The sequence below is a fragment of the Amphiura filiformis genome, chromosome 14, assembly GCF_039555335.1.
Source record: "Amphiura filiformis chromosome 14, Afil_fr2py, whole genome shotgun sequence".
NCBI classification, from domain to species: domain Eukaryota; kingdom Metazoa; phylum Echinodermata; class Ophiuroidea; order Amphilepidida; family Amphiuridae; genus Amphiura; species Amphiura filiformis.
This window is the reverse complement of record NC_092641.1, coordinates 53,283,863-53,295,968: the sequence shown is the minus strand read 5'-3', so window position 1 is coordinate 53,295,968 and position 12,106 is coordinate 53,283,863. Positions and strand designations below refer to the sequence as shown.

Here is a 12,106-nt window from a genome sequence, read left to right as displayed (position 1 = left end):
GCACAAAACGCATCGGATGCGTTTGTAACGGTAACACTTTCTGACAAGCTGACACGTACGTGTTAACAGAAAAATATATGTAATTCATTTTGTAGCACCATTATTCTATTCAGTTAGGAATACCTTGAAGACATTTGTGTTGTAACACGTCCAAGGTGTGATTTTAGTGTAAGGGGGCAAAGCCAAATCGTTGTCCCATTTTTTAGTCATTTAAGGACACTTTACTTTTTGTTGTCCCCGTTTTATCCCTAAAAAGTTTGCCGCCCCAACGGCTATGCCTCTACCTCGGACATCTCAATTTTGGTGATACCCACGGATATAGAATACTGTTGAAACAAGAACGTACCGTAAGTTTTAAGAAATATTTCCAAAAACACAATTACAAAATTATTGACGCGGCCTGCAAAAGGTGTTACATTTTAAGCGTAATTAAAAAGTTGCAGTGTATTTGAAATGTTCGAAATTTTCTTCAATTTCTATCAGGTATAGGTCTACAGTTAAGGTTTGTAATATAGCTTTACCAAAAATATCTTTGGAGAAGAGGGAAATATTTAGAACGACATTATTCAAATTCTTCTCTCGGATATGTACAGGGTGATATATTATGCTACATTGCACCCCGGCATTGCACAGCCCCTTAACATTGCACCCCGGCATTGCACAGCCCCTTATCAATTCCGATTATGGTTACTACATCGGACGAACAATCAAACATGTAGGCTACATGATATGGAAATAGTACTTCTGTGATTGTGTATGTGACGAAAGGAGACACTTTTGGAAAAATAGCAAACAATCTGCCGGGGTGATTTTTCATAATTTGGATTTGTTGCAAATTTGTGATGTTAATAATGTTTAAAGTATTATCTGATAGTTTCAGACCGGATGGCATCTTGTATTTTTTCAGACATTTTTCAAGGTCATTCGTACTCTCAACATTGTCAATAACATTTTTAAAGGCCGATATCTCAGTTACCAATTTTATAATACCATAACTTACAAACTCAATATCTTCGCTTAGGAATGTCCGATTTCATTGGAGAAAACGACGTTGTGGAGCAAAATATCTCTTCATGTAAATTGATAACCTGCCCAAAATTGTCTCCTTTTGATATACCACGTTACATATAGTATATAGTGTATTCAGACGCCAATACCTTTGACAAGAGCCTATCAATATGACAAGAATCAACTCCCAACTCCAAGTAAATTATGTTAAATGAAAGCTGTCATTTACTTAAACCCTGAGCACTACCTGCCGATCTAACATTGGCTCTGATTGGCCAATTACGTGATATCTTCATTTGAATCACAAATCAGAATGGAGCTTTGCAAATAATTCACCCCATTTTTTTGCGTGGTGAAATTATTCTAACACTGTTCCTGATTGGTCCAATTGATAATGAAAACTTCTTTTTGACCAATCGGCAGGTAGTTCTCACGGGGTTAACTATTTTATACTTCAGGCTTCTGACATGGGTTTGCTTCCATCAAAATTCCAACGGTTGATTGCAAATTCCAATAGCTTACTGGAGCCCTGTTATTATGTTCTAGCCTAAGGATTCGAACTGACTAATAGAAAACGATTTCCCATCTATATCTTAAAGGCACACTCACAGATGGGCGTGGTCGACTGATTTTTATGTACAATGTCCTTATTTCCACTTCATCTGATGTAATATAATCATAATTTAACATACAATGTCAAATGAAAGTTGCAACAACCATGTTTATTTTGACAGAACAGCACATGGTGCATATTACCGGGTCCAATAACAGTGTACTTACACTTACACCACATACCAAGACCAGCAAGCGTGACCAAATCCTCATGCATTCACGAATTTACAGAAAGGGATCTAGGAACTCTTATAGCAAGGATAAATATCATCAAAATTCAGTATTAATGAATTGCAAAATTATTACACACTAACCCTTTGCAATTCAAAAACAACATTTTGAAAGTATTTGACGACGGAAAAAATATTCAACGACGGAAATGTTTACAATATAATCACAAAGTTGAACAAAATAGACAATTTTGCTGCACAGCAGTCTCATGTTGTTCCGCCTTTGCTTTCAGATGTACAGGGTGTATCAAAATTAAGTACACAGTTTGAAAAATGCCGCTAGATTAAATAGTATGAGGTCTGTGGTCAAAATTTTCTAGTTGATAACTCAATCAACATCTTGTCCTCCTATAGCTGAAAAATCACTGGCGTGTGACCAATAATAAGGATTTGGTGGCTGCTTTTGTGAAACGAGTACAAAAAGCAGTTGCGCGAAGTCAATTAAATTCAAAACAACATACAAATCCTAAAAAAGTCTCACCACTTTCTTTACTGTTTACTTACTTTTCTTAGTCTTCCACATGACCACAATTCTTCTGTATGCAGATTTAGGCTCTTCTCAACATGGCGTTCACAGTACGTCTAATGAGAGGTCTGTCCTGCCTGAGAATGTCAACTTGTGCAATTATGCGTCTCTGAAGTTCATTAAGGTCTGCAGGAGGACTTGTAAAAACATTTAATGCAAACTCTGCTTCATCGCCAATGATGAAATCTTCCAGAAAACGTAGAGGACGGGCAAGAAGCCATTGACAGAACACAGTGCGGCGTTGGTGATCTGCTTGCTGAAGTTGATGTCTCCTTATCATCTGATAGGGATAAAATCGCAAGTCCTAAAACAAGTAATTCTGTTAAAGGTTGCACATGGTATTCCAAGTCCATTTCGACAGCAGCTAATTTGACCTCCTGCTTGTCCCGCTTGCAGAGTGTTACGGACTGCTAGGATATTAGCAGCAGATCTTCCAGTTCGGGGCGACCACAATGTTCTCTGTTCAGATTACGACTCGTTCCAGTTATCTGATACTTCGCAACATTTTTGCATTTGGGTACTGCTGACGGAATCTCCGAATCACTTCTGCTGGACTCTGGGTGCGATGGTGCACTGCAATAAGGAAGGCCCTTTGCTCTGGCGTGTACTGTGGAGTTGATGTTCTCCTTGTCAAGTAAAACCTAGCATATGTAAGGAGATAGTTGCCCACATTTACCAAAGGTCACGTGTTATGTAACTCACGCATGCACATGATTGGAACCCTAACAATGAGGACAAATGATCTGTACACCTGCATGTTTCTCACAAAAACAAGCACCGGTCATTTAAGCCAATTGACTTCGCGCAACTGCTTTTTGTACTCGGCTCACAAAAGTAGCCACCAAATCCTTATTAATGGTCACACCCCAGTGATTTTTCAACTGTAGGAGGACAAGATGTAGATTAAGTTACCAACTAGAGACCTTTGACCAAAGACCTCATACTTTTTAATCTAGCGGCATTTTTCAAACTGTATACTTAATTTTGATACACCCTGTATAGAAAGACCACTCGCTATGTAGATGGTCACTTCGAGACTTACTGTCTATAAGCTGTTATGGCAGCGCGGAGGTGGTCACGTGCGTATTTATAAAAGCGCATTTATATATAAACACAGCCAAATTAAAAAGTCGCCATTAGTTCCATCCCCATTTAATCAGAGTCTGCTGAGTTTATGTGCAAAATAATTTATAGATATTAGACCTCTCAGATGCGCTTTATAATCGATTAACCTGCCGGCCTATTCAGGCGACGTAATTCTTGGCACTCACTAGCTCCGCCGCGTGATACAACTCCCTATGTCATTTTTTCAAAATTTCCAAACAACGGTTTCTATACTCACGATGATTAAACTTTTGATATCAAATTTGGTATCAACCTTCGAAGGAAAGTGTATAGAAAATTATTATATAAATTATTTTGCCATAAACTCATCAGACTCTGATTAAATGGGGATGGAACTAGTGGCGACTTTTTAATTTGGCGGTGTTTATAAACCGAAGTACACTGGATAATGTGTTAACATTACCGGATCCAATAATGTGTGAACATTACCGGATCCAATAATGATTCCAATCATTTTTTCATCAGCTCCTAGACACTACTCAGACTTAAGTAACACGGGTTTGGACTATACTGAGGCCTAAATTTTATTTTACAAGCGTAATATATCAAGGAATAATTAACATTGGGATCCAAGTAGGGGATCTTGGAAGGCCCAAAATGACAAAATTATAATCCATGTGCATGCCAAAATAACATTTCATCTTTATAAATAAATGTGCGGGTATGTAAATGTGCATGTATAGCGTCTCTATAAAACAGACTGTGTAGAAACTGTACGAACTCACAGTCTCTGAATGCCCCTTTAATATTAGGGAAATTCATATTAATATGGACATTATTATAGTTAAAGGGGCATTTAGTGATCTACAACCTCATCCTCATACCTGGGAATTCATGATTGCGTACAGAAGCTTTCTTGCAGATTCTATTTTTTGGCAATCGTCGTAGTTGACGCGACAGCCTGAAATTACAACACAATAGAGGCCGTCAGCGTGACGTCATATGCCGCCATCTTGTGGTAACACGCTGCGATAGTCGTTCGATCTCCATGCGTGAACAGCAAAATCACCGCGTTGTTGCGTGATAGCAGCTTTGGTCGTGAATATCTTTTGAAACCATCATTGAAATAGGACGCTAAAATCACGCAATAACCCATTTTAGATACAGATAATTAATATTGTACTTTTGTTTGTTTCTTATCATTTTACAGCATGCATAGACTTAACGGGCAAAAAATGTAGGAAGTGTGACAAAAGATACAAGAAATATGACTACATGCGGTACAGATTCTGTGGTAAGTATAATTATATTACAATTGAATTTATGAATATAAAACCCACCCAAGTCCATACTTTGGCCAAATTGAGTTAAGCATGGGAATTTGATGCTATATACTTAGGCCTGTCCTATGTATTAAAAACAACTCAAATTCATCCTCTGTGTCTTTTGAGCATGTGAAAAATAGCATGTATGAAAGAACCACCCATGTCCAGGATTTGAGTCTTGTAACACATTGATTAAAATCCAGTACTATGTATAAAAGTCCACCTGTAACACATACACATATATTGCTGTAGAGTGACTTTTGAAAAAAAAAACCCAATAGGTTTAATCAAGGAAAGTGTGTGGTTTATATTAAACGGCAGTATGCTTATCAACCCCTGGTTATCAACATTATACATACCTGTGTGCTTTATTTTGTATTATCTTACTAGTGGTAATCTCATTCCAGCATTGTTGTCGTTGTATATGATTCAAAAAACCACCCAAGTCCAGCATTTAAAATGAACCCCACGAAGTTCCTGAAATGCTAATCGCCATACCTAATACAGTTCAACCCACTCATTTGCACGTAAAACTTACCATATGAACTAGGTAAATCTAACTGAAGGAATTAAAATGTTTTACACTGTAGAATTACACTGTTTTTTTCTCAAAATCAAATCCAAATATTCAGATAATTCGTTTTCCTCTGATCTCCATGAGTGGCACTGATTTAAAAGAAAAAAACAAAACCACAATTATATTATTATAGTAAGTTTCAAGCCCATAATAATAAAATATCTTACAAAAGGGACACAAATGTGAACTTGGACCTCAACAGTCACCCATATCCTTGATGTTGAATGGGCTAACACCTTAATCTAGCCCCAGGTAAGACGGTAGGATCATAGGAGTCAAATTTATTTTGCTAAAATGGACGCAAAGGACGTTTGATAATTACGTGGAGACGTTTGGCGCTTTGTTAACAATGGTTAATGCGCGATTTACCGCTACAGAGGGGTTGCATCTACCGTATACCCCTTTTTGGGTTAAACTAATGTTAATTTAAAAGGTCAACAACTAGTTGTGGTATTAGTAATACAAGAATAAGTTTATAACTGCTCTTATAGGGTGTATTGACATCGAATACGCGTTCGACTAATATTTCCATCGTAATAATAAAACGCTGATTCAGGCGATTTATTCAAAATCTCGGATTTTGACAAAACTACAGCACCTGAAGTCTTGATTTTTGCAGAGAATCTTTGTTTACTAAAGTACATTACAATCATGCAAAAACCTGAATTTAAATTTTTTTTGAGGGCGTTCTCCTCAGGAAATGTTATAATATGGCTTTAAGTGGATCTGGTGGGTGTATCGAGTAAATAGAAAAGAGTTGAGCTTGGTATGGTGGGTTTGATTACGGAAATAGGAGTACTATTTTGTATGTGTAGGAATGAGGAGTATTTATGCAGATCAATTGGATTTTTAATAATTATAAAATGTGACATTAAAACTTGTACTTGTTTTGTTAACAACACAAATAGTCGTGACATTTTTAAAAGCTTATCAACTTTATAACCAAGATTGCTTCATTACCCCTCTCACTGAACTGGTGGGTGTATACTTATCAATAGTTGAGTTGGTCTACCGGGATGCATGGTTGGATTCGATTACGTAATAGGGGAGAATTATTTTGTGTGTATTAAACATCCATGACCTCTCTTATTCAAGTGGAAGCGATGTCATACAAATTTATTCAGCATTATAGGTTAAAGACCACTAATAGGCCTGGGCAATACATTGAAGTACGACGAGGAACTATTTGTTTTCATGGCATTCGAAAAGACTGCATTAAAATCGCTGAAATTGATCACGTTATATAGCCAAAAAGTACTTTTTAGAGTTTGATGCTTCAAAATGGTACATTTTCTCTCATTATATGACATTTTTGATGTAATTGTACCAAAGTTCATACGCACGGCTTCGGTTTTTAGTAAATAGTCGCCCTATCATATTGCAACTTTCAGCTTCGAGGGCGCACTGTCATTTTAAGGTGTTTACGGTTCAGTGCGTTAAAACAAGAAAAGTCTCAGGTCAACCTATGTTGAATTTTTGCTCATTTGGCATCTAAATCATATAGTTTCACCTGATATTGGTGACATTGAACTGTGAGAGTTCTGAATATGAGAAAATTCCACCCGAAATTAGGCATTTTCCCATTGAAACACGTGTAATACATAATTAGTGGTATTTAACCTATAGAAACACTGAATTCTATGGATCTGATATTCGTCATGGAGACTTTTCTAGCTATTTTTTGCTTACATTTCTCAATATTTAACTGTATTTGCCCTGGCAAGAAAACGTGCATCTTCTGCGACTACTAAGGTATGTTTTTAGAATCCGTTGAGGTAGTAACGGGTTAAGGGGGGGGGGGGAACTTGTGGCATTAGTATTGGGTTTACGGCTGGTTTCTGTGATTTCAGGGCTTCTAAATTCAACAACCTTCGCTTGCCTGCGTATACATATAGAAAGCTTAATGATGATGAAAAATCAATGTTGATGATCATATAGATATGCCACTTTGTTAATTAGAACCACATGCACATTTTGTTGGTGATTTCCTTGCCCTAAACCTGTATAAATACGTAAGCATAGCTAGTATCATTTTTAAAGACACGATTGAAACTAGGAGCTACAGAGGAAATTTACAGGGAGCTTGAAAAAAAGCTAGGCCCCTATAAAATGTTTACAGCATTCAAAGAACCAATAAACCTGGATAACCCCCTTATTGTCAGATTGTGCTGATGTCATGAGCGGCGTACCGCAAGGGTCGGTCTTAGGTCCAATCCTCTTTGTCTATGTCAACAACTGACATGTTCGCTGACAATACCAAGCTATCCAACAGGGTCCAGAAAGACAGGAGGTGATACTATACCGGATGATCTTAACTAATTGAAGGACTGGTCAAACACCGTGCTAGGCTCACGTCAAAATGCAAATACATGCATATGATAATTCAGAGAGGTCTTGAAGAACCATCTGCACAAAAACTTGAACCTGAAAAGGTATTTTTTTCTCACGGAGAGTATAGTAAACACGTAGAACAAAACAAACCTCTTGAGGATGTTGTGAATGTTAAAACAACAAACCAATTGAAGCAATTTTTTTGGCAACATTTTTGATATCCCCCCTCCCTTGAAATTCACTTTGTCCTCTCCCCGTTCATGCCCCGAACAAATATTCTGTTGCCATCACTACACGCTCTAGAAAGAAAAATGGATACGGATAACTAAAAGGCTTAAACCTATAATATTTAATAGATCCATCAATCATCAGTGTACGTGTAAGTGTGTAAACAATATTATGGACATGATCGCATCAATAAATCAACTTTTGAAATAACTTTACTTTGGTCAGTATTGCTTCAAGAGTGGACCACTTTAATAAGAGTCTATACGGTTGGCTTGAGTTGATGCTCAGTGCAGATGCAATCATGTCAAGCATATATCACAACATCCTCAAGGGTATTAACGTAAGTTCACGTGGAAAACAATATGAATAATGTACGACATAGCAGAGAGATAATAACGCCTCTACGTCTCTTACCAGCCAGTGAATCATAATAATGTCACAATCGCGATAGAAGTTGTTAAATTTAAAGATTTTAAAGCCATAATGTACGATCTTATAATATGATATTGTTTTTTTTTTCAAAACTGAGTTTTTGGCATATTTGTGATGCTTACACATGTCCCAACTTGCACCTAAATGGAATCAGCCAAATATATTGAGTTTGTATGTCAATAGAGTAAAGTTCGACATAAAGTTATAATTCATGAAATTATTACTTTATGCCGTGGTCCTCCTGTTATTTTAAAGGCATGTTAAACGGCCAAAATAACCGGTAGGGCCGGGCGGTAGGGTTTCTTTTACTTTATATTGTTATTTCAGATCAAAATGTACAGAAACCATTCCCGACATTATCACTAGTATTATTTCAGCATTTTGAGTACAGAATAACAAGTTGAAATTTGAAAGAAATCGTACATCTTGGTGTTTCAAGTAAAGATAATGTAGTGAATATATTTGATCTGGCGTGTATATAATTCAAAAAGTTAATATTATATTTGTTATGTCCAGCGTATCTGTGAATGGGAAACGTACCTAATGTTGATCATTAATTTCCCCCTATACTGCCCGGGTGTTCAACACGACAATCGTGTTATTCAATATTAGCTTATTTTACCTGGCTCACCTAAGCAATATACAACAATTGCCTCGCTTGTTCTACAGGGAGCCAAATGAAAACGACATTAAAGGCTCTTTCAGTGATCCCAGTGAAAACGTAAAAATATCAAAAAATCATGGAAGAACTTAAAGGGGAGAATACATCAATAAAATCGGATTTATTTTCATATGAAAAAGAAAGAAAACGACAGTTTTTCTAAATATAAAGCGCTATAAGTTTCCGAACAGAGAGACTCCTCCAACATTGGCTAGATGTGAAATTAAAACCTTATTAGGTCGTGTTCAGTCTTATTTCACTAATGTGCCATATCCAGTGACGTGGGCGACCATGGAATACCAATCCATTCTGTTCTTTGCCAATCTCAACAGCTTGATGTTATCCACACCCGTCCATGCTGCGATACTCTGAAGATATGTTGTCCTCTGGCGCCTTCTGTCTCTCCTTCCTTTAATCTCCCCCGTAAGAAACAAACACTCCAGATCTTCTTTTCTCATACAGTGGCCTAGGAAATCAAGTTGCAGTTTCCGGATCTTCTTCAGGAGCATCCGTTGACTGCCAGCTCTATGCAATACTGTTTTATTTGTGGTGTGACTAGTCCAAGGGATCCTCAACATTCTGAGGAACCACATTCTAGTTGCTTGCAATCGATCTTCCATTGCCTTTGAAACTAACCAGCTCTCGGAACCATACTTCAGAATTGATAGTACATAGCAATCTAAGACATTCTCTTTTGCCATTGCAATTCTCGCTATTCGCAATAAGGGCGCCGCCAGCGGTTTGCGATGTAATCGTGATGTATCATGGGAAAAGGTCGACATCCAAGTCCGCGCAATACGAATATTACCATGCTATTACATAGGTGTTACACGCGAATCGATACTCAATAATACTTAATAATGTGATTTGAAATGTGCACAATTAATTTTTTCTCTATCGATTTGCGTGTAATACCGTCATATTGACAAACTAAAAAATATTGTCACATGTTCCTATGTAATAGCATGGTAATATTCGTATTGCGCGGACTTGATGTCGACCTTTTCCCATGATACATCACGATTTTCCCATGATACATCACGATTACATCGCAAACCGCTGGCGGCGCCCTTATTGCGAATAGCGAGAATTCTCCTGTTGATTTCTCTGTCACACCTCCCATCTGATATGATCCAGCTTCCCAGATAGCTAAACCCATCAACTTGTTTCAGATAGGAACATCCTTCTGTTTTGTAACTACCAGACACTCAGTTTTCTAATTAAAATCTAGGCAACTCGACTAGACCGTTGTAAGCCGCCCTGCGTATTTATATAAAGTCTGCACAAAAAATAACTCAGCTGTTATAAATACGCCTATAGATTCAGAACAAATACTTGTTTTCACAATATTTTAACATAGAGAAAAGGATGATTTATTTACACGCATTTTGATACCCTATTCGTCAAATGTCGTTCAATATTAACAACCCAGTAGTGCTTTTACAGAAAAATACCCCAATTTAAAAGTTGCACTCTACAGCGATCAATGGTTATAATACCAGCACTGTAAACACGTAAAGCCCACCATTATCTTTGCGCTTACTTCAAATCAATACAAATAACTGCAACTTTTAAATTGGGGTATTTTTCTTTCAAAACACTGCTGTATTGTCAATAATGAAACAAATTGGACAAACGGGGTATCAAAATGCGCGTAAATGAATCATCCTTCTTTTTATGTTGAAATATTGTGAAAACAATTATTAGTTCTGAATCTATAGGCGTATATATAACAGCTGAGTTACTTTTTGTGCAGACTTTAGTTAAGGACATTAACCACTGTATCACGTAGCTCTCAACATAACTGATTCATACATATATTCATCTTATTTAACGATACATAATAATCACTAATAACCTTTGTATCCATCTTTTTCTTGTTTCTTCCAGAATCCAACCCATTCGTGAATCCAGGGTACGTCAAATACTAGCCTCTCATTTCAAGTGCTCACTTTTATGGACTATAAAGACCAAATTTTATATGTCTTGTTTCAATGAAACATTTGTGGTTAGGGGCTGTGCAATAATTATGAGCCCTGGGGAGGGTATAATTGGGGGAGGGCAAGAATGTTTTGGCGAATTTAAAGGTAGGGGTGGACTTTTTGACATGTCAAAAGAAGTACGTTCAATTGTGCCAAAAATTCCTGTTCGCAACCAATGGTAACGCTCGTATGATACAAGAAGGGGACTGATTTCTTTAGCAGGCCGAGAGGGAACGCAAGCAAGTTTTGGCATGTAGTTTGGAAAATTTTACCTCGGGCTCATAATTATTGCACATTCCGTACAATAATAAAGTATTAAAAGCAGCTTAGAGTGTAGACCAATAAGCAAGAAGTGATATTATCAGGTAAAACACTGTGTTTGCTGTGTTAATTATAAGGACATGTCTAAAAACAAGTTTAACCCCATTCAAAGAAAATAATTATTACATCACGCGTAACCAAACTGGCTACGCAGGAGACTTCTACATACTTTTAAATATACGTCATCAGTCTGTTGCATTGGAACTCAAAATTTTGCTTGAACGCTGAAAAGGACCGTACGAACCAGCATTTTATCAACACAATTGGTTTTTTTTTTATGAAATACGAATAAAAAAATTGCAACAAGTGTCAACTTGTAATGTAATCATTATTTTCTTTGAATGGAGTTAAACTTGTTTTTGCAATAGACATGCCCTTTAAGATAAATTTATTTCAAAACACTTACCTCCTTTAACAACACAGTATTTGCAATGCTATTCCATTACATTTACTTCTTTTTGACTTGGGAGCGCTGATATAGCATACACATACACTATAAAGCTGAATTTATATTCCATATCGCCGAGCGATAAGCAATCGGTTTTGACAAATGAGGTATCGCGCTTTTACTAAAGCTACAAAAAGCGCGTGACCCATTGGTCAAAGGTCAATCGCTCGTCGCTCAGCGACGTGTAGATTCTAATGTATCCACCCAACTGCTTCACATATGTGATGCGATCAAGCAAAATCAGTCAGAACTTGGATACATTGATTTTGAGATATAGGCAAACAAAGGAAATCTTTCCCCTTATTCCCTTTTGTTTTGGAAACTCTTTAATTGCTCATATCGTTGGAACTGCTTGTTCAA

The 12,106-nt window shown here is 37.0% G+C and overlaps 1 protein-coding gene across 1 annotated transcript in view; it reads left to right on the top strand.

The window, feature by feature from the left end:
• Positions 1-11,566, top strand: part of LOC140170295 (uncharacterized) — a 38,753-nt gene extending 27,187 nt beyond the window's left edge. Inside the window, exons 2-3 of the mRNA XM_072193666.1 lie at positions 4,652-4,735; positions 10,886-11,566. Of these exons, the coding sequence (XP_072049767.1) occupies positions 4,652-4,735; positions 10,886-10,926 (125 nt within the window). The 3' untranslated portion in view covers positions 10,927-11,566. The remainder of the gene's footprint in view (positions 1-4,651; positions 4,736-10,885) is intronic.
• Positions 11,567-12,106: the final 540 nt, after the last annotated feature.